General features: G+C 47.9%; 1 protein-coding gene across 2 annotated transcripts; it reads right to left on the bottom strand.

Annotated features, from left to right (window-relative positions):
* Window positions 1-746: 746 nt before the first annotated feature.
* OSR1 (odd-skipped related transcription factor 1) lies at window positions 747-24,237 on the bottom strand. 2 transcript variants are annotated; one of them, XM_083431804.1, is made up of 3 exons: window positions 22,851-24,237; window positions 6,193-6,873; window positions 747-1,947 (listed from the first exon to the last, which is right to left on the bottom strand). In XM_083431804.1, exons 2-3 carry the CDS (start codon window positions 6,837-6,839, stop codon window positions 1,812-1,814), a joined length of 783 nt encoding a protein of 260 aa, XP_083287930.1. In that variant the 5' UTR covers window positions 6,840-6,873; window positions 22,851-24,237; the 3' UTR covers window positions 747-1,811. The 2 variants fall into 2 exon arrangements, with proteins under 2 accessions (XP_083287930.1, XP_083287929.1); XM_083431803.1 differs by lacking the exon at window positions 22,851-24,237 and adding an exon at window positions 22,023-22,135.
* Window positions 24,238-24,755: the final 518 nt, after the last annotated feature.

The following is a 24,755-nucleotide window of genomic DNA, read 5'->3' as shown; positions in this document are numbered from 1 at the left end:
TCATGCTGGCCACATGACCCAGAAAAACTGTCTGCGGACAACGCTGGTTTCCTCAGCCAGTAAAGCGAGATGAGCGCTGCAACACCAGAGTCATCCGCGACTGGACTTAACGGTCAGTGGTCCCTTTACCTTTACCCTTGAACATACTGGGATTTTACTTCTGGGCAAACATGCATAGGGTTACACTGGTCAATGCTTCATGGCTAAATTCTTAAGTCTGTTCAAGCAAAAGCCTCTGTTTTAAATTGATTTGCACTGCAGCCTTATGCAGATCTGTTCAGTTGAATGGGGCTTGCCTCCCCCCCCCCGCCCCCCACCTGCAAGTATTGCAACACCCCATTGCAATACTATAATGCTCCATCTTAATCCTGCAGTACGGATTTGGCAGCCCAGTTCTATGCATGTTGGGACCCAATCCTATACATTTAGTCCCCTGCATTCACTGTCACCTCCAAGTATGCATAGGATCACAGTCTTCGTTTGTTAACTTGCAATACAGACCTTTACATTTCTACTCTGAAGTAAGTTCCACTTAGTTCCATGGGGCTTACTGGGACGTGGGTACAGGACTGCTGCCTTTATCTGTTAAAGTTAAGACCACATTTAAATGAAAGCTGTGCTTCTCGAAACCAAGGTCATTAACAGATTCAGTGTCTACAAAACAATACCAGATAGTAGCCGCATAAGGTCTGGACAGAAATCACGGGCTTTTTTAACAGAGGGAGTGAAAAGGTCACCCAGCCATGTTTGCCTGTAAAATGCCAATTTATTTTAATACTTAAAAAAAAAAAAAAAACACGCACACACACAAATAAATCCAGTGATAAATGTTCATTATCAAGAATCAGCATAAAGTGCCAAATAGCAATAACTTTAACCAAAAACATATTGGAATGTCTCATTATTATTATTATTTACACTGCTAAGGAGGGTGGGAAAGACAACTGGGGATAAAACTCTCAGGCTGAGATTTGTCAAATGCCCCCCACCCCACCCCCATCAATTCCATTCACTCCCCATCCAGACACATGCTAACTTGAAAGTACTACTAAGACCATACTGGGCACAGCAGTCACTTTGATTTATTGTTGTCAACTTTTGCCCACTTTCGGTGTTTTTATGTTTTGCTTTGTTTAAATAAATCCACCAGTGACAAACCACTCCCAAGGCACTAGACCACAAACAAACAAACAAACAGAAACCCCAGGATGTTTGCCAGTGTGCAGGAAGGAGACCCACTGATTGGAAGACTTGGGTGTTAAAAATCTGTAGAGAACAGCAAGATCCATTACATGGGAGGATCATTCACTTCCTTTCAAGCACAGAGTTTATCAGTGATCTTCCTTCTCATCTCAGCAGTGCCTAAAACATGAAGCCGATTTCTCTTTAACCATCTTCTGGATTTTCTCTTTGGAAGTATGATGAACGATAAGCCTTTTAAACAGTCACACACAAGCATACAGAAAGGATAAAAATTTTAAAAATTAAAGAAAAGCAAAAACTTCAGGAAGCTATTTTGGGTGTTGTTTGCCTCGTAACACAATGAAAATTCCTCTCTCCAATACTTGAGCACCACCTTTTGACGTAAAGTTTAGCAGAGTCATGCAAGGTTTACACTCCTCTGTGTAACTCGGAAGCACCCAGGTTTTTGGGACGGCTGGCTGCGTTTGTATGCAGAGAGGGGATGAGTTTTTCTTTTCTTAACAAATTTAAAATTAATAGTGTTCAGTGCTCCACAATGTCTCTGTCAAGAATTTGGTCTAAATTTCGGAATGCCGGGTGTGGGGTGAAGTTCATGGGGGCTAGAAGCTTTAGCATTTCATTTTCGAAGGTTTAAGTTCCTTTACTTGTGTGTGAAGTGTCTTGTGAACAGCTAGAGTCCTGGATTGGCAAAATCCTTTCCCACATTCTTGGCACTTAAAGGGCTTTTCTTTAGAGTGGATATATCTGGGGAGAGAAAATAAGAGAGAAAGAGAGAGAGAGATTTTAGATTTGATCAGATGAGCAACATACATTTCTGTCTTAACTTGCTACAGTGTACAGGTGGAAGGTCAAAGTTTTGGTGAAAGTTCTCAAAGGGGAACAATGATATGTTGAAGAAAAATCTAATAGCAGGGCATATGGACCTGGAAATTCCACTTTGAGCCTCCTGTGTGCTTCTGTATATCATGGAGAATTCAGTACATGGACGTTTTTCCATTCACATCAATATATGGTTGTTCTCCAGGTTCAAAGGGAGATTTTTTTGGAGGCATCTTCTCAATTGAACTGAATGGGATCAAACACAACCAGAGCTCCCTTGCCTACACGAGATAATTGGATTGAAATGCTCAGCTGCAATTTAGCACACGATAGATGCACACAGCTTCCAATGATTTCAATAGACTTGGGATGTACATCCTGTATTTAACTGAAGTAAGTCCTGTTATGTTCAGTGGGGCTTACTTTCAGGGAAATGGATGTCTGGTTAAACCCTTAAAAAGCACACAAATTATAACTATATTTTGGTTTGTGCCCCTTGAGTTGAAATCCCTGGTTTGCACATGGACTATCCAGTTAGCCTTGGATAAAGGGAGATGAACCATGGGAAATCTGTGTTCAGATCTCCAAATACTTTTCTTTTTATCCCAAAACAGAGCTCCAGATTTGATCAAAGCAGCAGTGATGAGAGAAAGGGATTGAAAACCACTATTAGCTCCACAGCAGAAAACATACAGGCATCTGCCCCCGGTGTAAGATGAGAACCATCGTAAACTTTCAGTTCACCTTAACTAAATGCATTGTTATAAAGCTTCTGTAGCAGGGCAGTCTATAAATTAAATAAGTAGAGCTTCAATCCTATGGGATCTATTACTGGGTGTTGCAGTTTCTTTCTTTTTTTTTAGTTCTTCAGAAGTTCACTCATGCTTCCCTGCACAAAATAATTGTCAGCAATAAAACAGAGAGGGAAAACAATTGTTGGGAAAGTCCTGAAACACTGAAAGTAGAATGAATATGATGTTTAGGGGGATATGATCCTTTCAGAGGACAAAGGGACTGTCCCATCGATGAGTTTGCCATGAATCTAGGTTGGTACCTTGGCACATATTTACACTGCTCATTTAAACTGGCTTGAAACCAGTTTAACTGTCACAGCTTCTTCTAGAGAACTGTAGTTAGCATAATTTGTCAGGGTGCTGATCAGGGGTGTTATTAGGGAAGGTCAAAAGCCCCCAGGGCCTGATCCTTTTACCCTGGGGTCTCAGATCTCTTGTTCCTTATTTTACATTTTGCTTCCAGGGCTGTGGCAAACTGCAATTCTGGTGAGACCCACTCTATTTGCCCAGAAACCTAAAAGTACACCTATGCATAGAAATTAGCATACACAAAGTCTTGCTGCCATCTGCCTTGAGACTTTTAAGTTGTCAGGGACACTCCTGTAGCTGAGACTTTCTCTAATGTCCCTACCGTGTTCATAGTTCCTTGGCTGAGAGACACAACAGTATGAAATCAGATTAAATAGCTAGCATAGACATGTTTTTATTATAAATAACTGGAAATGTTGGAATCAGTACCAGGTGGGGACTGATTTTATCATAAATGAGATTTTTTGCTTATTTTTCTCTACTACCTGCTTTGATTCGATGAGCATGCCAAACCTACATATAATATCTGAATAAATAAGACTATTTGCAGACTAAGATTGCAGTCCTAGTAATCAAGAACTGAGTCTAGCTGGGCATTAGGCTGCTAAAACCTTTGGTGTCTTCAGTGGGTTTCATGCACATAATATTCATGAGTTGCCCTAAAAAATTATCACTGTGCAAAAATAGAGGGAAAGAACATTGCATATATATAACAGAGAGTTCTAAACAAATAAATGCCCTGATCCACAAAGGAGCTATCTAAGTCTATCTGTATTTAAGCATCTTCCTTCATTCCTTAATCCTAAATGGGACTAAACTCGCAATCCTGTAAATCCATTAACGTGCTTCCACAAAAATGTGCTCAGGACTGGGCTAAAAAGGATTTCAGCTGAAATACGTGGCTTCATTTAGGCTGTGGGTAGACTTGGAATCCAAGGGAGCTTGTTATTCATGAAAAGTGTAAATGCACACTCATTTTGTCTTGTATAATTAGTAGATAGAAGGGTTGGGGGCCCTATGAGAGTAGAAGAGCACATAATGAAGACTGAGGTTCAACCCTCAACATCTGCAGCTGTTAGAAGGATCTTAAGTTGGTGGGCTTGGAGAGACCTCCGTCTGAGGCAGTGGAGAAGGCTTCTGCCAACCAAAGTAGGCAATATACTGTGATAGGTAGACCATTGGTCTGACTTGGTACATACAAAGCCCTTCCTATGTTCATAAGGACCTTTGCCACTGCTATCAACTTCTGTTGGTTTTCCCTTGCATAAGCAGTTACCTGTACATCTATATGTAGGAAGGCCATTGTCCCTTCTTGAGATGGCCATCTCATGTGGGGAAGAGTTGGGTAGTGCTTGTGGACCCTGCTCCAACCCCACCCTCCATGCATTGGAAAAGGTCTGAAGCTACATGCATGTTGGCTCCTTACATGGTTTAGAACCCTGATTGCATGGCAAGTCATGTGATAGTCACTAGAGGAGAAGACCAAATAAGACTTAAGTCAAGGAAATCAGATATCAGGACCTAGGACCTACCAAGCCCGTTAGCATCTCCATTGGTCCCCCTACCACACTCTACAGCAGGGATACCCAATGTGGCAACCTCAATATCTCCTATCGTTCCTTGTCATTGGCAATGCTGGCTGGGGCTGATGGGAGCTGGAGACCAGTGACATCAGGAGGGTATGCTTATCTGCATGATCCACTGGTGAATCAACTCTAGCTTGTCATTTAACAGCCCAATCCGATTCACGTCTGCCCAGAGATAAATTCCATTGAGCTTAGATGAGGCTTACTCTCAGATTCATAGGACTGCAGCCTGCATCAGCAGTGCTCACACTTGGGAAGGGAAACAATCATCAAGTATAATTTTGGCAGTGAATCCTCTCCTGATGCTTTCTTTTCCTCCTGCCCCTGACAGGGTTTCCCTCACCTGGAATCTGATCCAGGAAGTGAAAATTCAGCTGTGCAGGGCGGGGAGCCTCAGGAAGAGGAGTTTAAGGAATGAATGTTTGTTGACCACCATGATATTCTCCGTGGGGATTGTGGATGTAACCCCTGGTCATCTGCTCAGAAAACAGCCTTCCAGCCAACATCAATGGTACAACCCTGACGCAGGTGAACTTTGGTGAAATAATGTTATGCAATTACGAAACCCCAAAAACTCAATAAATGCATTTTCTGCATAAGAAAGAGAATATGAGATCCTTCACACAGATCATTACTCGCTTGGGCATGACAGTAGGAAACAGGATGTAATAGTAGAGCAGGTGTTGAGCGCCTCACACTCGGGGGGTAGGGGTGCTGAATGTGGTCCTCCAGGCCACGAACCCTTCTTCCAGGTCACACCTCTCACTTGCCTCATTTCATCGCCCAAGTGTTTTTTGCCTGGCTGGAATGTATCACTGAACTCTTGCTTGCCTGAACCTCAAGGTGAAAAATAGTTCCCAACCTTGCAGTAGATGGAATACGTCACTTTACAGATCTGTTACTTAGCTGAAATTTCAGCTAGGAAACATTTTTGGATTTTCCAGCTCTGCCTGAAGGAGCGTCTCCACCGCCATCGTTCAGCCCAGAAACTGAGGTCCACCTCCAAGGGCCTTCTGGTGGTTCCCTCTCTGAGAGAAGTGAAGCTACAAGGAACCAGGCAGAGGGCTGTGGAATGCCCTCCCATCAAGGAGATAAAGAATTACACAACTTTTAGAAGGCATCTGAAGGCAGCCCTGTATTGGGATTTTTTTTATGTTTGATGTTTTATTATGTTTTTATATGTGTTGGAAGCTGCCCAGAGTGGTTAGATGGTCAGGGTATTATTATTATTATTATTATTATTATTATTATTACTAGCAGCAGCAGCAGTATTAAAGTCACAATGGAGCGTCACCATTAAGCATATCCAAGTATTACCTAATGTGTAATGGGCATTTTTTACTGAAGTAGCACCATCTCATTTGTCTGTGATAACAGTTATGCATGACATATAACTGGGTAGAGCTACTAGATGAGACACGGTAATTGTTGGCAGTTAAGATGGGCTTCAGGAGACAGATCCATTAAACACTCAGGCCTACCTGTGATCCCTCAGGTGATCTTGTCTTCTGAAGGCCTTGTGGCAAATGTCACATGTGTACGGCCTTTCGTCCGTGTGGGTTCTTTCATGGATCAAAAGGTTGTACGACTTGGTGAAGTGCCTGCCGCAGAATTTGCACACAAATTCCTTCTTGGTTTTGGAAGGTAACCTCCCCCGCGTGGGTTTCTTCTCCGGTGAAAGCTTGGTCACCTCGAGCAAGGAGCCCAGGCCCGGAGGGGAGCCTTGGCTATCGATCTGTCCCAGTTTCGAGTGGTCCTCCTGAGTGGCTGCCACAGCGAGATTGGCAAAGTCAAATCGGGGCTTGGCTTTGAGCGGCATGTTGGCAGCTTCGTGTTTGGGGTGGATGACATGCGGGAAGAGAGGGAAGGCCGGCAGCTGGAACCTGGCGTCCACCAGGCTGGCCACGCCGGGCACTTTGGCGAAGGACGAACGAGGCAAATGCATGGCCGGGTAGCCCAGGGTCCACTGGTGAAGATGAACGGCGTGGAGGGCGCTGAAGCCATAAAGGTTGGGCAGATGTTCCGAAGGCACGGCGGGCAGGCCATTGAAAGCTTGCAGGAAGGAATAGTTGGTGAGCTGGAGGGAAGGGTGGATGGGCACTGGAGCTGGCAAAGTCTTGCTACCCATGATAGCAGAGAAGCCTGGCAGCAAAGGCAAGTGCCTGTAAGAGAGAAAGAAGGGAGTGGGGAAACACACACACAAACGTGTCTGATTACTGGATGGAACAAATAAAGCTGTGAATCCGAAAGACCCTTGTTCAAATTTCACCTCTACCATGAAATCACCAGAGGGGGTCATAGACAAGCCTCTCTCTCAGACTCAGCCACCCACCCCCACCTGCAACGACATGGGGTAATAGTAAGGATTCCAAGGATACCAGTGGGATAGCCCATAGTTGGTAGAGCATGAGACTCTAAATCTCAGGGTCATGTGGGTTGGAGCCCCACGTTGGGCAAACGATTTCTGACTTGCAAGGGGTTCGACAAGATGCAGGGGTGCCAACTTGAATAAAACATTGGGGGCCCCAGGTAAGCCCCATTCTGCATAATTGATCATGTGCCTGGAAAGCTCAGTGGGTTCGAGTGAGGTGCTTACAAAGCCAAGGTTGCAGATTCGTTCCCCGTATGGGGCAGATGCATAGTCCTGCATTGCAGATGATCCTCAAGGTCCCTTCCAACTCTACAGTTCTATTATTCTATGACATGGCACCCTCACACCATTTGAATGGCAATGCCCATCAACTTTGGGAGGGCAGCCCCCCTCAGATATTTTATTGGGAGGGTGGAAGGGACCTTGGCCCCCTAGGAGTTGGTTCCTATGACAAGATGACTCTCGTGATCCCAACTTTGCAATTCTATGAATGCATGGGAAGTGCTCTGAACACTTGTAAGTGCTATACAAGCATTGTGTGCAGTGGTACCTCGTGTTACAGACACTTCAGGTTACAGACTCTGCTAACCCAGAAATAGTACCTCGGGTAAAAAACAGGATGAGAACAGAAATCGCGTGCCAGCAGCAGCGGGAGGCCCCATTAGCTAAAGTGGTACCTCAGGTTAAGAACAGTTTCAGGTTAAGAACGGACCTCCAGAATGAATTAAGTTATTAACCAGAGGTGCCACTGTATTCTTATTTGTCTTTTAAATGATTTATTTAAAGTATAAAATGCATGCAAGAATGTTTCCTGTCCCAAGTAGAATGTAAGGATGGGCAGAAACTAAGAGAGATGGGGGAGAAGTCCTCAATAGTGGGCAATGAACAAGATGAGATCTTTTGTAGAAACCCCTGGCACTCTCAGCTGTGGCTCCAATTCACAAGAAGCTGCTGTTTGCATACTAAATGCATCATGATGGGCATCGGACCCTGTGCTGCCCATTGCGAAGGAGAAGGGAAAGACAGGAGATTTGGGAAGCAAAGAACTGGTGTCCCCAAATGTTTTTGCCACAGTAATAATTGGCAGGAGTTTCTAGCTTACATATAATAATAAATAATAATAAATTTTATTTATATCCCGCCCTCCCCAGCCGAAGCCGGGCTCCGGGCGGCTAACAACAATCAAAATAATCCAGCATTCTAAAAATATTCATTATAATATTAATTAAAATCAAATTGATGGCAACCATTAAGCAAAATTCTGTGCAGATTGCCAGAGGAGGGGGTCAGACTGCGCCCTGACCAAAGGCCTGGTGGAACAGCTCTGTCTTGCAGGCCCTGCGGAAAGATGTCAGGTCCCGCAGGGCCCTAGTCTCTTGTGACAGAGCGTTCCACCAGATTGGAGCTGCAGCCGAGAAAGCCCTGGCTCTAGTTGAGGCCAGCCTAACCTCTCTGTGGCCTGGGATCTTCAGGATGTTTTTATTTGCGGACCGTAAATTTCTCTGTGGGACATACCAGGAGAGGCGGTCCCGTAGGTACGAGGGTCCTAGGCCATATAGGGCTTTAAAGGTTAAAACCAGCACCTTAAACCTGATCCTGTACTCCACCGGGAGCCAGTGCAGCTGGTATAGCACCGGATGAATATGATCTCGCAGCGAAGACCTCATAAGGAGTCTCGCCACGGCATTCTGCACCCGCTGGAGTTTCTGGGTAAGTCTCAAGGGCAGCCCCACGTAGAGTGAGTTACAATAATCCAGTCTGGAGGTGACCGTCTCGTGGATCACAGTGGCTAGGTCAGGGCGAGAGAGATAAGGATATAGGATATAGGAAGAAATGCCCCTTCTGGAAGTTGGTATGGATAGCTGTGCCCCTGAATTCTTGATGGTAGAACTTCTGCTACTCTTTAGCCACCAAAATTAGCTTCCTCTTGCGTAATTTAACAAGAGCAGAGTCTTATACTGAATGTAACTAAGAGACTCTATGATTGGGGGGAGGGGTGGACGTTCTTTTGTAATTCAGTAAAATCTTTAATAAAAAATATTTTCCCCAAAAAACACAGGAGCCACTCAGCTTCTCAAGGGACACCATCGATACAGAGGCAACATCACAAAAATACCTTGTTTCTTGGTCAAAACAAGGGGTTGGTGGAACTGCTTTTTTCTTGCGTCATCCCCTAAACGGCGCACAGTAACACGCAGGTTGTGTTCCCATTGGCCCTAGGACCTTTGGACGCAACCCAATCCTAACAGATGCGTGGCAAACCCGCCAACGCCCCTTGGCCCCACCCAAGAAGGTGAAAGTCCAGTTTGGTTTTGGAGATCAGGCAGCGCGAGGTCCGCGTAGCTGCTGGCGAGAAGACCTGGAAGGCCTGGACCTTCTCATTCAGGCAGGAAATTCCCCGCTTTGCTCGCGGCTTCTCTGCCCTCTCCTCTGCTCCCCGCTCCGCTTCAACTCTGACCTCCAATTTGCTTCGGAAAGCAGAGTACAAGGATTTAACATAGCTGACTTCAAAGCTCTGCGTCGGGGCCCCCTCCTTCCCTCGCCTCGTCCATTGCTACAAAACGAGACAAAAATCCCACACACCCAATTAGGGGTGCCAATTTGAATAAAAGGGGGGGTGGACAAGCCCCACCCCGCATAATCGATTACATAGGAGCCAACTGCCAGGGGCCGAGGCATAGCTGTCAACTTTTCCCTTTTCTTTCGAGGAAACCTACTCGGAATAAGGGAATCTCCCTTTTAAAAAAGGGAAACGTTTGACAGCTATGGGCCGAGGGGGCTCCGGACCCCCCAGAAAATATTTGAGGGGGCTGGGCCATAGCCAGGATTTATTTTATGGGCAGACATTGTGTTGGGGGGGGGGAGAACCGAGTTATCTGCGATGCGGTTGGTCAGCTAAGTTTTTTTATTTATTTACTTGATTCAGGGGGCAGCTGCCCACCCACCACGCCTATGGACGATGCTCCCCAGAGTTGATGGTCATTGCCATTTAAATAGTTGCGTTATGTGATTGATTATCGGGGCGGGATTTATCGGGCCCCCACGCAGTATTTTATTAAAGATTGCACATCACGCGGTACACACCATTTGATTGGCAATGCCCATCCGCTTGGGGGCCGGACCCCTCAAATATTTTACTGGGGGGGGGCGAAGACCCCCTCAGCCCCTAGGAGTTGGCTCCTACGCACTCCATTCCTTAGGGGTGAACAGGAGCCCTCTAGAGAGGGAATGGGACCGCGCAACCCTAATGCGCGCCCAGAAGGAAGTCAGCGCTCCTTGTCGCTACCTCGATGGGCGCCTCCTTACCTCCTGTTAAGTGTCCATGGGATGGCAGCTGATAGCAATGGTAAATTAAGAACTGTCGCCTTAGGCTGTTGGACGGCCCTAGGGATACAGCTACGTGCCCAAAGCGAGGAGAACGACCCGTGCGCCCTTGTGTTTGAGACATAGGAGAGTCAACTCCCTGGGACTAAGACCATGGGCGTATCCAGGATTTTCTTGAGGGGGGTCAGACTTTTGTTAGGGGGGCAGAACCGAGGTCCCTTCGGCCCCCCCCCCAATAAAATATGTGAGGGGGCCGCCCCCCAAAGTTGATGGGCATTGCTTTTCAAATGGGGTGCGTGCACCACATCTTGCGATCAATTGTTCGGGCAGGACTTACCTGTCCCCCCCCCCATTTTTTTTTACTCAAGTTGGCACCCCTGATTTCGGATCAGCTATAAAATCTAGAGAGTGTTTCTGTCAATTCTGGGGGAAGGAGGAGTTTTAAGCCAAGGCTGTACTTTTCAGTCTCATTTCTCCAGCGGAAGGAGATGGGGGGATGGGGGAGAATGACTTTCCTAAGGTAGGAAATAAAACCTGCAAACGATCGGACTTTTTATGCACGTTGTTGAAATCCAGGGCCCAATGGTCACGGATGTGATTGACACACACACCTGCGGGCTGTCATTCAATGGGCGCGCTCGGCCCTCGGATTGAAGCCTGCAGCGTGTTTTAGGATAGGGGCAAAAGACTTGGGTAGATTCGGGGACTGGGGTCAGAATTGCACTCGCAGGACAAAACGCTGCCCTTCGCTTTCAAAGTGAGAGGTTGATTTCGATTTCCATCAATCAACTAGCGCCTAAGAAGCGTCCTCGGTGCGGCGGAATGGTTAGGTTTGCAAAGGTCGCTGACGGCCTCGGCAAGCTGTCCTTTAACCAGTTATGCCGGAGTTCAGATGCTTAAGGATCTGGAGCCTGATCCAGAAAAAAATCAACCCCTTCTAAAGTCTTGCAGATTTCTGCGAGATTTAAAACACGTGCATTAAGGCTGCAGCTGAAAACGTACCGTATTTCGGCGATAATTGTGCGGGAGTGCCTGTACTTTCCGTGCTTGGGGAAATAAAACAGCCCCCCAAATATGTTATAATAGCATTTGCATGGGGCTTGGTTCTTATTTACGATCGTTGCACATGTTTGGGTTTAGACCTTGCTACTTATTCTGAGCCCGCAGCAGATTAACGGCTGCTGCAAAGCTGCGGCCTTTTACTTCTGAGTAAACATGCTGGGGATCGCGCTGCGCGTGCCCACGACGCAGCGCAAAGTTGCAACCAGAGAGAGCATTTGCCTCTGCTCAGCGCTCAACGAGTTCCTTTTATAGTTTGCATTTGACGTAACGGTGACGCGTAGCCTTGCCCTGTGACGTCACGCCTATGCTCCGCCACGGGTGCTTGGAAAGCTCTTGCCAAACAAAATAAAATAAATATGGAGGGGGGGGATTTTGAAGCCTCTCGATCGAAAATTATTGTTGCTAAGTTTGATGTTTAAGCTTACTTCCCCCCACAAACACACCCAAAGCGACAGCGAAACAAGAGCGCGCGCGCACCAAACTGCTGCAAAAAAGGAGCGAAGCGAAAGCGCAGGGATTGTTCACGAGCAGCTGAGATGGGATGGATCTGACGCGAAGCCGAGAAGATTAAAGGGCGACGCGCTGTTTGTCTGGCGGTTCTGCTGTTCACGGATCTTCTCACTAAATATCTGCCCTGAGTCCACCTTTCACACCACTTTACATAAATCAGCCTTAAGAAAAGGCGGGGGGGGGGGGGAGAAGGGAAAAGGAAAGTCTACAGAAATTCCATCGCACTGACCCAGAATAAACGAGTGTGACATTTGGCCAAGATTTGCCTTTTCTAATTGGATAAATTTGGTATACCGGTCGATTAAAACACACACGCTGCAACCTCCCCACCCCCACCCCCTCAGTTAAATTTAACTGTTTAAGGACCAGGGTGCTGTGTTTTTTAAAAGGTCTCCCCCTCAATTATTAATTTTTAAATTCTTCGCATCCACAGCCGCTTATTACCAAGAGATATTGATCCAACTCCTTATGTTTAGGCCACTTTTGAAATAGAGCCGGGCAGCTGACACGCGGATGGATCCTGTTCCTTTTCAGGAGAGACGATAATAGCAGATTCCCTAAGCACCGTTTGCAAGGAAGTACGTGTCCCGTGAAATCAATAGGACAACTTCTGAACAAGTGCGTCAGAAATGGCATATTCTTCAAGGAACGAACATGCTGGACCCGTTCGCGTCCCTCCTCTTGAGCATGTGAATCCGTGCGGGGTCCAATGGGAAGATTCACTGCGATCGGAAATCGTGCCTCAGTATTTTGGTTTACAGGCTTATTTTGAAGGCTTGGTGGTGGGCGATTTATGGAATGCAGTTTAATTCGGAAGGTGGAGAGAAATCTCTGCTACGGCATATCCCCACGTACTTTAAGTCTTGCCATGTGTAAATATTTAAAATCCGATTCACAGCCCAGCAAAGTCCCTGTATTTTATTTAAACACGTGTATTCATCCTGATTCTTTTACTAAGAATTAAGGCTCCAATCCTAGGATTATGCTCCACTAAAAACAGTTGCCTTGCTTCCGTATGTGTGTGTGTTTAAGGTACGGATTTCCCAGCATATTATTAATTATTATTATTATTATTATTATTATTATTATTATTATTATTAACTGTCAACGTGCTTAAGCATGCACCCTTCAGTTTTCAGAACTGCTTTTTTTATATATCGTTTTAAATCCAAGGACTGTGGTTTAACCGGATAGATCTGTTCCTCGTAAATCTAGCCCTGTAAGAGAATGTCGCGCTGGGGCAAGTGTGTGTGTGTGTGTGTGTGTGTGTGTCAGTGTAAGAGAGAGGGAGAAAGAGTGGAGAGGGAGATAACTTTCAAAGTTTTAAGTCACACCAATCGAATAAGAAGCGGCCTTTCACCGGTTCTCCTGAAAGGAAGAGGGAAGAAAAGAAAAATCGTGATTCATAATAGCATCCATTGTGCTAATGATTTTGGTCGCTAGAAGCAGTTTAGCTTAAAAACAAAGGGCAGCGGAGAGAGAGAAAGAGAGAGGATTCAGGCTGTTACAAGTTTGCTGGCCTTGGTCCAGATCTGTAAGTTACACTTTTCCTCTGTTACAACCGAGGAAAGAGACAGAGAAGGGGACGAGCAGCTTGGGGGAGGGATAAGCGAGTGGCGGGACCCTTTTAGGACATCAAAGCCAACGATTCTCTGGAGGTCTGCAGTGACACTCACCCCCCCCCCTTGCGCTCTACTTTCCTCCCCACCGCAGAGCCGGTTGATCCTTTTATTTCGGTGTCACCTCCACCTTTCAATTCTGCTTCATGTCAACAGATCTTTATCGGCTCCCCCCCCCCTTCTTCCCCTAAATGAGAAGAGTCTGGGAGTTCTCAACCACCTTTCCGCTGCCCTCGGTGGCAATAAACAGAGTCCCGTTTAAAATAATATTTCTTTCTTTTTTAAAAAAAAAATATATATATAAAAAATTCAGGAGACACGTCTCGCTGGGTAAATTGAAGCAGCTACTCGGGGACTTAACAACTTTGGGGGTTGGTTGTTTGTTTGCAATCAAGCGGTATGTAAGTTTTGTGAAACAAAAAATACGCAGCAGGCTAACCAAAAATAAAACCTTCCCTGCTACACACACACACACACACACACACACACACGACTGCAACCTCAAACACGCCTGGGAGCAGCAAGTAAGCCCTTTTGGACACAACGAAACTTACTCCGGAGTAAGCCTGCGTACACCGACTCTGCAGTCACGCAGTCCCATCTGCGCCGCTTTGCTTGGAGGGCAAGAATAGGCGTAGCCAGGATTTGTCTTAGGCGGGCAGAACTTCAGTTAGTTAAGTATTTTTATTTATGGGGGGGTAGTTGCCCCTCTCTGCTCCCCCCCCCCCCGCTAGGCCCATGGGAACAAGCTCCCGTGGACACAAGCGAAACTTACTTCCTAGGTAACCTGCCGTATAGGCCCGTGCCCAAAATCAGCGAAAAGCCTTGCATGCGCCTTAGGCGACTCAACTGAGCTTAGGACAACATCTTCTTTTCTTACTAGAGTCCCCTTCCTAAGAGGAAGACGGGCCCCATTGATTTCAACGCAGGCGAAAGTCTATGGTCAAACTTCCCTGGACCGACAAACCCATTGACTCCATCCTAAGCACGTTTACAGTTTGATCCCAGCGATGATTTACTCCGTGAAATCTTTCCGTCCTATCGCTTTCAGTGTGGGATCGCTTCCGACCAGTTTCTAAGCTTCGGACTGAAGTGCTAGACGTGAGCTCCCCCCACCTACAAGCTTGCTAGATAAGCGTGCTTAGGATCGCAGTTCCGCAGCGCAATCCTACCTATGCATGCTCACTCCGAATCGATAGTCCCGTCTGCTCTCGGTAAGTGGGTCTAACGTCACCATCCCAGACGTATCTGCTCAAAATTAAGGAGGCCCCTTGAGTTCAATGAGACTTACTCCCAGGCATGGGCGTAGCCAGGTTTTTTTTTGGGGGGGAGGACCCACGTGATTGGTCAGTTAGTTATTTCTGTTTTACTTGATCTGAGGGGGCAGCTGCCCCCTGCCCCCCCCCCCCTACGCAGGGGTTATAGGACTGAAACTGAAGCCTGCCGTCCGAAGTGTTGCATTCTACCAAGTCTTACTCAGAGCAGACCATCTGAAATTAATGAAGACTCAGTTGACCCCCCCAGGGGTGCCAACGAATAAAACATTGGTGGCGCAGGTAAGCCCCGCCCCGCATAATCGATCGCATGATGCAGTGCACATTTGAATGGCAATGCCCATCAGCTTGGGGTGGGGGAGATGTCCCTCGAATAATTTATTGGGGAGGCCAAAAACCCCTCGGCCCCTAGGAGTTTGCTCCTTTGTTGACCCCCGGGCCTGAGTTTCTCCTTACAACCCAATTCCAGCTGGGACCCTAAGCAGGGTTACATGGAAGTGAGTCCTTTGAATTAAATTTAGTTATTAAAACACACACATCCTAATAGGTATATAACAGGTTGCAAACCAAGCCAGATCCACGCAGGCTTTGTTTCAAAGGACTTGCTTCCAAACGGATGTCGCCACCGGGATGCGAAAGGAAGCCCGCTGGAATCTAGAGAGAAGGAGGGGTGTAAATCTTACCCTGTAAATTCGGGCTGTAAGTCCACCCGCACCTTGATTCTCGCAATAGCAACCAAATCCCTGCGCTTCCAATGGATCTTTGCCCGCCAAGGCAAGAAAGGTTTGTCTACATTCGGAGTTTAGCCCGGATTTGGGCCGAGTGGAACCTGTTGCGCAACATCTGCGCTGCAACCCTGTGGAAACGCAGTTTCCCTTCTCGCCCCTCCCCAAGCCCCCTTCAGCCGTTGCTTTCTGTCCGCCTCAAGCTTATGAGGAACGGAGGAGCATCCCTGGTGTAACTTAACAGGGGGGTGGGCTGTTTTAGGGGAGCTCTCGTTTGTAAATCAAGTCACTTTCCGGCTTTAAAATAAAAATTGTGAGGATGTTTGGGAGGGTGGAATTGAGAAAAACGCTGGTGCAGAAAGATGCCCCCTTTACTCGGTAAAACATAACCCTCTTTTCCCTTCCAGAGCGTCGGCCGATGCAAAGGCGCACTCGAACGAATGGAAACTGCTTCACAGAATCGTAGGGTCGGAAGGGACCCGAGGGTCATCTAGCCCAACCCCTCCCAAATGCAGGACTATTTTGCCCAAGGTGGGACTCGAACCCACGACCCAAGATTAAGAGTGTCATGCTCTACCGACTGAGCGATCCCATTAATTTCATGAAAATGTAATTGCGATGCATTTGTCCATTGGCGTCACTTTGATCTGTCACTCCCTGTATTTGAGAGAGGAGAGGCCGTCTCTCTTTGACTCAGTGCCCTAGTCCTCACGTGGTAGAAGATAGATAGATACCTTCGCTCCTCCTGTGGGGCTGGGAGCTGAGCGGGCAGATCTGGACGCTCTGTTTCTTCACCCCTGCCACCCTTTTTGCTGTAACTTTGTTGCTTTGGGCTACAACTTCCACCCTCCGCAGCTAGCAGAGGTGTTCTGCCTGAGGCAGCCGGGAGCTAACTCTCACCCAAGCTGGCGAAGGCTGTCTTGGAGTCTCCATACGCTTTGCAGGTGATCAGACGTAACACCTGCCTGGAACGTTGCTTGCCTGGGACTTAATTTTAGGCTTCAGCAAACAGAAAAAAAATGCCAAATGTTCTTTAAAAGAAGGGACAGGCATAGGCATTTTTATGGCATTGTAGGGCCGGCTTCAGGAGTAATTGAATTAGAATATAATAAATAATAATAATATTAGGGAGGAGGAGGAGTCCAAAGCGGTCTTCACCACCGACATACTGCTCTATCTGTGGCTTGCCAGGCCACGGTTCTTACTTAGTGCGCTACTCCCGTGCAACTCCGATCTTATGATGCATGCTGACTCCGAAGTTGTGTTCAGCCATAGCATTGCAGCCTTACCGTCCTATCAAGAGGTGTTACAAATCAGACCCGAGGTTTGCATCTTAAAGGCTGCCCATCCTAACTCTACTTACCTGGGAGTAAGCCCCGCTGAATTCAAAAGGAGTTACTTCTTCGCTAGGATCGCAAGGCGCCAGTAACATCCTTTATGAGTTAAGATAAGATAGACTGCAACAAGCAATGGAGTGTTACTCGTTGGAGGCAATAAGCTCGCTGACTTTCAAAGCAAACTGTCTCTTGAAACCAGAGGTCTTGTCAAAGAAGGAAAGCCTAGCAGAAAGAGGGTTTCAAGGTGGCTGGGAGTTCAAGTGGCGGTAAGTTCCGCCGACATCCATCAAAGGCCTTTCCAAACTCACTCTATCCATATAGAATTATAGAGTTGGAAGGGGTTCCGCGGGGTCATCTAGTCCAACGCCCTGCAGTCCAGGAATCTCAACACGCGGTGTCCTCCGCTCCAACTATACTCTGCTCAACTGATTTACGCACTGAGATCAGTTCAGGCCTCGGGAAGACTTTGGCCTTTGGGAACTGCCAATCCGTATCAGCCTAAGGCACTATGTTTTGGAAATAGTAGTGGAAATCGCATTTTTCTAAGCTTCCTCGCTGGGGCGAGGAAGTCTCTCCCCAAGGGCGAAAACCTCGCGCTGCCATTCTTGTCTCAGGACTGCAGCGAAACTCTCCCCTTAATTTTATGGTCATCTTGTGGTTAGTTTGTTTTTTAAAGTTTAAGCCTGAATTATCCACGCGCCTGGCATATCTATTTTTTTTCCAACGGCGGGGGGGGGGGAGAGGATATTTGCAGATGAAATACTCGACTCATAAATAACATGTTGGGCTCTTTTCGCCCCCCCCCCATTAGTTCCACATGCAGAAATGGCCGAGGTAAATTAAGTTGCTGGCTTTTCGAATGATAAAATCCAAGCAGTCAAAACTCGCGCTAGCCTCTCCCTTCGCAATGCCACAGGCGTCGCGAGCAAAGCCCACGGTCAGCTCAGCTATAGGATTCCAACGCGTTGGGAGTGAACAGAACTCTATGGAGGTGCTGCGTCTGGGTGCGCGCGCGGGGGGTTAATCTATTTATGCTCAGTTTTTTTTTGTTTTGACCGTTTTACAAGAAGCGAAAAATAAAAAGCTCCTCCTGCTCCAGATCCTCTAGGCCCTTGAAGCCGAGCGATCCTATATCCACTTGCAATTCATCTTGATGGGCTCTATCTCTGGGTAGCTATGTCTAGGATAGCAATGCCTTAAATAACGATTGCAACCTTATTAAAAAAACAAGCACAAACACTTGGGAGCACCCGCCATTCATCCAAAACACAGGACAATCTCTATTAAATAAAATTTTTGTTTTTCATTTTATAAAGGATTGGGGTCGTTTTATTATCTAACACGGTTGTTATGAGAAACCTTCCTATTTCCTCCTGCCCGCTTGCGTTCAGTTTGTAAGATCCTCGGGGCAGGGGGTGCGTCGTGCGCTTTTCGATTATGTCACCTACGAAAAACGCTCACCGCGCTAAATTTAAAAAAAAAAAAAAGTCGTTTCAGACGAACACGTGAAGGAGATCCCACGGATTTCCTTCCCCAAGCCAGGGTGCCTGGAGCAGCAACCCGGCCAGAACTAGAAAATAAACCGTCTCCCCTTGAACTCTCGAAGCTGGAGGGACACTGCTCGTTCGTTCGTTCTCTCCCCCGCGCCCCCTTCCATTGCTGCGAGCAGCGCAGGAGGAAATCGAGCGTGGCCTCTACCTGTGTTGAGGAAACAAAACAGGAAAGGGGAATTGGCGTGGCCGGCGGGCGGGCGACTCTCCTGGCTCCAGCCGCGCGGAGCATTCCGCTTTCTGCAAAGGGTGCGACGGGATCTCCTCAAACGGAGTTATGTACGGCTCTAATTGAGCGTGAACGAGTTAATTGCGTCCCTTAATGAGCGCTGGAAGGACTCCAGCGGCCTCTGCGCCTTTGCCTGGCGGAGCCGAGCTAAACAGGCTTCGTTAATTTCTTGCTTTCCTTTTTTTAAAAAAAATAAGAATCACGTTTTATCGTGCAATCGGTGCTGACAAGCCCCGCGGACGCCCTCGCAGTTGTTTGCTCACACACCAGAAATCAACCCCTTCCTCTCTCCTTCCCCCCTCCTTGCACCCCCCCCCACCACACACACCTAAGCTTTGAATACTACAGATCGCCAGGATCAAGTGTTCACAACAGCCGTTTGAAATCGCTCCTACTGTCAAGCGGCGGCAGTTATGAGCTGCGAAACAATTGTGGGACAGTAGTCTCTCTCTCTCTCTCTCTCTCTCTCTCTCTCTCTCTCTCACACACACACACACACACACACACACACCCTCCTACACAGAGGAAATAATGGGGCGCTAAAATCTTAAAAGGTATCCTTGTGGCTAATGGAGGGAGGAAAGCAAAAGAGCAAATCAACAAACTGCTTTTCATCTGATGTCCCCAAATTCTAGAAATCCAAACTAAATAAACAGCTCGAGCCTAAGGCTTTGCAAGCAAGGCGAATCTAGATTTATGGGACGTAGTTCTATACAGATGTCCTTAGAAATTGGAGGTGCCAGCGTCACTTGGTTTAGGAGGCCTTCGAGATATTACTGACCGAAAGCAGCATAACCAAACTGATGCCAAGGGACTTTTGAATCCACAAATTAAGCGGCGGTGTCCTTGGAGGCAAGAGGGTTCTTCTCACCTGACGCTAAAAAGTGCCTCTCTCCCTCTGTTTCGCCCGCTTGTGTGAATGAGGATGCAGGACAGAAAACGAGAGACCATTTTTTGAGGGGACAGTTCTTGGTTTGGTGGCTTATTTCGCTTGGTTACTCTGTTCAGGGGATGGAGCTATATAGATAATAATTATGACCGTCACTTTTACTCTGCGGGATCATTATCTATTTGAGCCACCTCTGCCCCCCTCTTCGACATCCCATTATAGTGTTTGCGCGCAGTGCATAGCTTACAAGACAAATAAAAAAAAGCGCAAGTCAGTCCTAAATTACTGTGCCAGTAGCATTACCACACTGGGGAATCTGGTTTGGGGAATGAAAAGGAAGACCAGGGATTAGAGGCTGCCATCCTAAACACAGCTGGATTTACTTCTAAGTAAACGTGGTTAGGATCGGGCTGCTGATGTCATGCATAGGAATTCTCTCCCCCCCCCCCCCGCATCACCACCGCAACCCCTGACCTAAACCACATGACTTTGCAGCAACTTCCATTGGAGGAATATAACGCACTGTGGATTGCTCATGTTTACTCAGAGAGAAGCCCCATCGATATTAAACGGGATTCACCTTGGAGTAAACGCGCATCGCAACCCCGATGGTCCGCTAAACTGTAATCCAAAATCCTACGAAATTAAAGAGTATCCTGTTCTGGACGGCGCTTTTGCTAATTGCAATAAGGAACCGCATTCTAGGACAGCTAATGGCGACTGATAAAATAAAATAATAATAATAATAATAATAATAATAATAATAATAATAATAATAATAATAATAATAGCTGATTGAGGAAAGAAATAATGGCTGGGGGCAGGAAGCAGAAGGAATGCCAAAGTATTTCAACAGTCTTCGCTTTCCTCGATCCAAAATATACATTGTTCCTGGATAATGCCTGAGGCTGAAGATGCTGACTTTCCCTCCGTCGATCACATTACTTGGAAGCTGAGCGCCACTGGAAGTGGATCCCGCTGACTCAAAATAATCATTTCAGGTCATCGAGATGGAAACTAATCTATAACAGTTTTCGGACATCTACTACTTCTGCCTCTCTCCCCCAGCCCCAAACACATTATTTACACACTAATTCTGAAAAGAGACTGAATTATTCCCACAAAGGAAGCTACTTCCCCCTCCAAAACAAAACAAAAACCCCTGCACCTCTTTGAACATGCAGACAGACATAGACGGGCGCTTTCGGTGCCAACGTTGCGCAAAGAGAGATCTGTCTGTGGGTCGATTTAAATCAGCCCGTTCGCTCGAAGTACTTCTGTTTATTTAACCAGCTGATATTCGCAGCACAAGAGTATTTCGGATTAGATCGGCTCCCCTACATCTAGCAGTGAAAACGGATATGAAAAACACGTAAACCCGAAGAGCTGCTGAAAAACTCCTGCAGGCCTGGCGGCCCCGGGTGAATAACGCGGACAGCCATCTCTTGCGTGGCAACGAGAGCAACACCCGAAGTTTCTATCCGTTTACGATTCGCTGCTGGTTAAATAAACTGGAAAGGAAGAGGGCTGCATTCGAAATGAATGGGAGTCTCTTTCCCTTCAAGAGGGTTAGGATGAAAAGCCTTTAAAACGGAAAGGTTACGAAGTTTTCAAGGCAGGTAAGGTGTAAGAGACAGGCCCACAGAGCAATACTAACACAGAGACAGACCTGATCTGACATGGATCAGAAGAGAACCCAGTGAAACCGAAACTTCTTGCCTCGCTATACCCCGAACATTTACACAGGCATTAGTTCAGGGTATAGCGAGATCCGCCATTGCATTTAAAAGTTCAGCCTTGCACGCCCTTTCAAGGGAGCCTTGCTGGGAAGCAAACTCCGCTGAAATTGGCGGGGATCGAGCGCGATTCTAAAATCGCAACTCCACGAGAACTTTAAGGTGATCTCGTGGAGAATTTTCAAGTAAGGGTGCAACTCTGTGCACATTCTCCGAAAGACTCAATACTTCCCAGTTAAATATGCCCAGGGTAAGACTACATACCTGCTGCAGAGATATCGCCCTAAATTCCAGCAATGCCAACGAATTGTGGCTGTGGTTTATATAGCAAGCAAAGCGAAGGATATAGAATTTCCCCCTTGTACTATCCAACGGCTCAGAAATCTCTGTGTACTCTCACACATATACACCAGTCCTAAATTCCTTTTGGAAGTATGCCCCCTTGATTTCGGCTGAACTCGTTTCCAAATATGCTATCTGCTTAGGACCCAACCGTTTTCCCTTCCACCTATGCGCAGGCAAGTAGGTACATTCCATATCACGCCCAAAGACGATGGTTTGTTGTTGTTGTTTTGCTATAGTCCTCAGTGGGCTATGAATAGCAGGCGCGAGAGAGTGATCGCGCAAACACACACACAAAATCGTACCCACCCACGCATAATTACGCTTGGTAGCAAAAACATACCGGTCTCTGGTGCGCGTGGAACTGCCAGGGTTTAGTAAAATCAGCAGCCCGACCCTTAAGCGCATTGGCACTGCGATCCTAGAAACAGATCTGGAAGGACGAATTCCCGACCTGCCTTGTGAGGAAACACGTTAAGGATCGGGGTCTTAAAAAAAACAAAAAGTATGCCAGGCGCAGCAGACGTAAGTTCCTCCTGGAACCAACGGGAGGAACTTCTGATAATATGGCGCGTTTAGGATGAGGACAAGGACTCCGGTCGCCTCGTGGCCCTTGTCTGAGCGCCTAACTCGGATAACAAGCCGGATCGCCTAGGCGGGACTCGCTTGCACTTAATCCACATGTTTAGGATCGCATCCTGGTGACATCCGTCTCCCAGTGGGACTTTTATTGCCCAGTTCGCCCTAGAAGGGTGGATAGTTCAGGAACAAACTCCTATCTCTGAACGCAACGAGGCTAACTTCCCGCCAGGTTTAGGACTGCAGCCTTGTGGGGTTAGAGAGGACCAATTCTGCCAAGGGGAAGAAGGGGCATAGGAACTGCAGGGTGGGCTGCTAACTGCTGGGACGCCTGCCTTAGTCGGACCGCTTAACAGCTGGCGCCGAAGTAGGCAGACTGTGCTCTGCGTCTGCAAGAAGATCCGAGCATCTTGGTAGCTCAGAGTTTATCTGGGGGGCGGAACCAGACGGCCTAACTGAACTCCGCAAACTTCACAACAGGACCTGAATCTCGTGAAGCGACCGGAGAATGAGGGCACGGGACACCCAGCCAGAAAAGAGGGGTTTTTTGGGGGGGTGGGGGTGGAAGTGCCAGGCAAATCTAAATATTTACCTAATCCCGATCTCCGCTCCACCGCCGGCAGATGGTTCAAGATCCTCCGTGGGCGAAACTGCACAGCTTCAAAGTTGGGCAAAGTGGTGCTGCCCGCGCCGGGCCGGGCCCTCGGCTCGCCTGCTCTCCCGCTGGCCCGCGGCAGATCCGGTGGAAGGGGCGGAGAGGCGGGCGAGCGAGCGTAGGAGCGCACCAGGTAGCGGAGAGCCTCTCCGCACCGCGCTCTTTCTTTCGGCTGACTTGGAAGGCTGCAGGCAAAAGCGCCTTGGAGCAAGGCGAGCGCCGACTGAGCGGATCCCTTCCCTCGGCCGCCTCCTTATTTCAACCCTCTCTCTCCCGCCCCCCCCCCCGCCTTCCCCACCCCTGGGCATGCGCACTGGAATGGGGGGAAAGTTTCTAACTGGGAAACTCTTACTTCGGCCGCTCGGCTCCCGGATACGGAGCAACCAACGCGCTCCGCCTTCGCTCCAGTGGCATCCCTCGCTGCCCCCACACCACGCTCGCACCTCGAACAAGCCTTGGCACGGAGTCAAGAGGAGCCCCGGGGCAGCTGAGTCTGGGAGACAACTAGGGCGCTAAGCTCTTAAGTGATCTCCCGGGAATGGAGAGAGTGGTCGCTCCCGTCTCCCATCTTAGGCTCAGAGCTTTGGCGGCGCTTTCTCCAACGGATCGGGGCTGCGCTCAAGCTTAGCAGGATCCACTGCTTGGTTGGTTCGTTGGTTGTGTGTGTGTGTGTGTGAAAACACCAGAGATTCCGTGCTTCTGTGTTCTCGATTTGAACCGGACTACTTTGGAGTAAACTGGATATGTGCGGAAGCTATCCAGTCTCCACTCCTGAAATCGACTAAGTAAGCTTTAAAAAACCCCACCTCACTTACAGATCTCCCGTGGAACCCGGTGGATCCACATCTCCTAGAGTGTCATCCATAGTAGTCCCGGATCCCAGCTGGCATTCAGGACCCACCCTTTCCTTTTCCCCGCAGATCCCATTCCAGGGGGCATCTTCACTTCCTATTCCACCCCATAATAATGACCCCCACCGTCGGAGCTCTTTCAGATCAGGAGTTGATCCTGGATCGCCGACCTGCATCTTCTGGTCTGGGTGGGCACGACAGATCCCTGCCTCTCTAGGTGGAATCAAGCCCGGTTCAGAAAACCGAGTATCCTGTGAATCAAGCTACCCACCTCAGATTCCTAAAAGGGTGATTTGGGCTTCAATCCACACTCGCAAAGGCTTCAGGCGACCCAGGCGAAGTCCGGCAGCCGGGCGTGGGGGGTGGGGAACGGGGAACCTCCTCCCAGCGCTCCCGGTTTTCGCCTCGATTTAGCTCGGCGTCTGCAGAGGGCAAAACGGCCTTCCCGAACAAGGTAGCGTCTCTCAACTAATAGGGAGGTGAAGACAGATCCGTCCCGATAAGACCAGCTGGGGTTTCAGCCCCGGCAGATCCTGCTTAGTGTCATCTAGTGCCTGCCACCGTTTGAGAACCGCTTCAAATTGCCCATTTTACAAGCGGGGGCGCTGGGTTGATTCCAAAGGCACCGACGGGGTCAGAGGAACAGAAGCGAGACGCGAGGACTGGAAGAATTGCGCGGCTGCTCCTCGTTGCGCAGTGACAGGAGCGCACCTTAATCGGAGCGCACAGCGAGCCTGCTGATGTCCCGGTCCATTTGCCCTGTTAACTTGGCAGTCAGTTCCCAAGGAGCAAATTGAGGCTTTCTTTTTTCCGAGCTGGGGCTCCCGGTTGCTTCTTCGAGGCAAGCGCCGCTTAATTCCGCGGCACTTACCTCCAGAAAAGGAGGCACAGAATCGGGCTCATCGCTTCTGTCAAGCAAGAAGGCTAGCGGATCACTTTCGTAGGAAGTGGGTAAGAGAATCAAACAAGTGAACCTCGACGGGAACCAACA

The sequence above is a fragment of the Podarcis tiliguerta genome (genome assembly GCF_965153285.1).
Source record: "Podarcis tiliguerta genome assembly, chromosome: 3".
NCBI classification, from domain to species: Eukaryota; Metazoa; Chordata; class Lepidosauria; order Squamata; family Lacertidae; genus Podarcis; species Podarcis tiliguerta.
Note: the sequence above shows the minus strand (reverse complement) of the source record. Positions and strands in the feature narration are given on the sequence as shown.

What these genes read in the sequence shown, in the direction of transcription:
- OSR1 (XM_083431803.1), bottom strand. Translation starts at nt 22,087, where the DNA reads ATGCGCTTAAGGGTCGGGCTGCTGATTTTACTAAACCCTGGCAGTTCC. An exon ending in TCCACGCGCACCAGAGACCG is followed by an intron (nt 6,874 to 22,022) that starts GTATGTTTTTGC and finishes TCTCTCTTACAG; the next exon opens with GCACTTGCCTTTGCTGCCAG. An exon ending in GATCACCTGAGGGATCACAG is followed by an intron (nt 1,948 to 6,192) that starts GTAGGCCTGAGT and finishes TTCTCTCCCCAG; the next exon opens with ATATATCCACTCTAAAGAAA.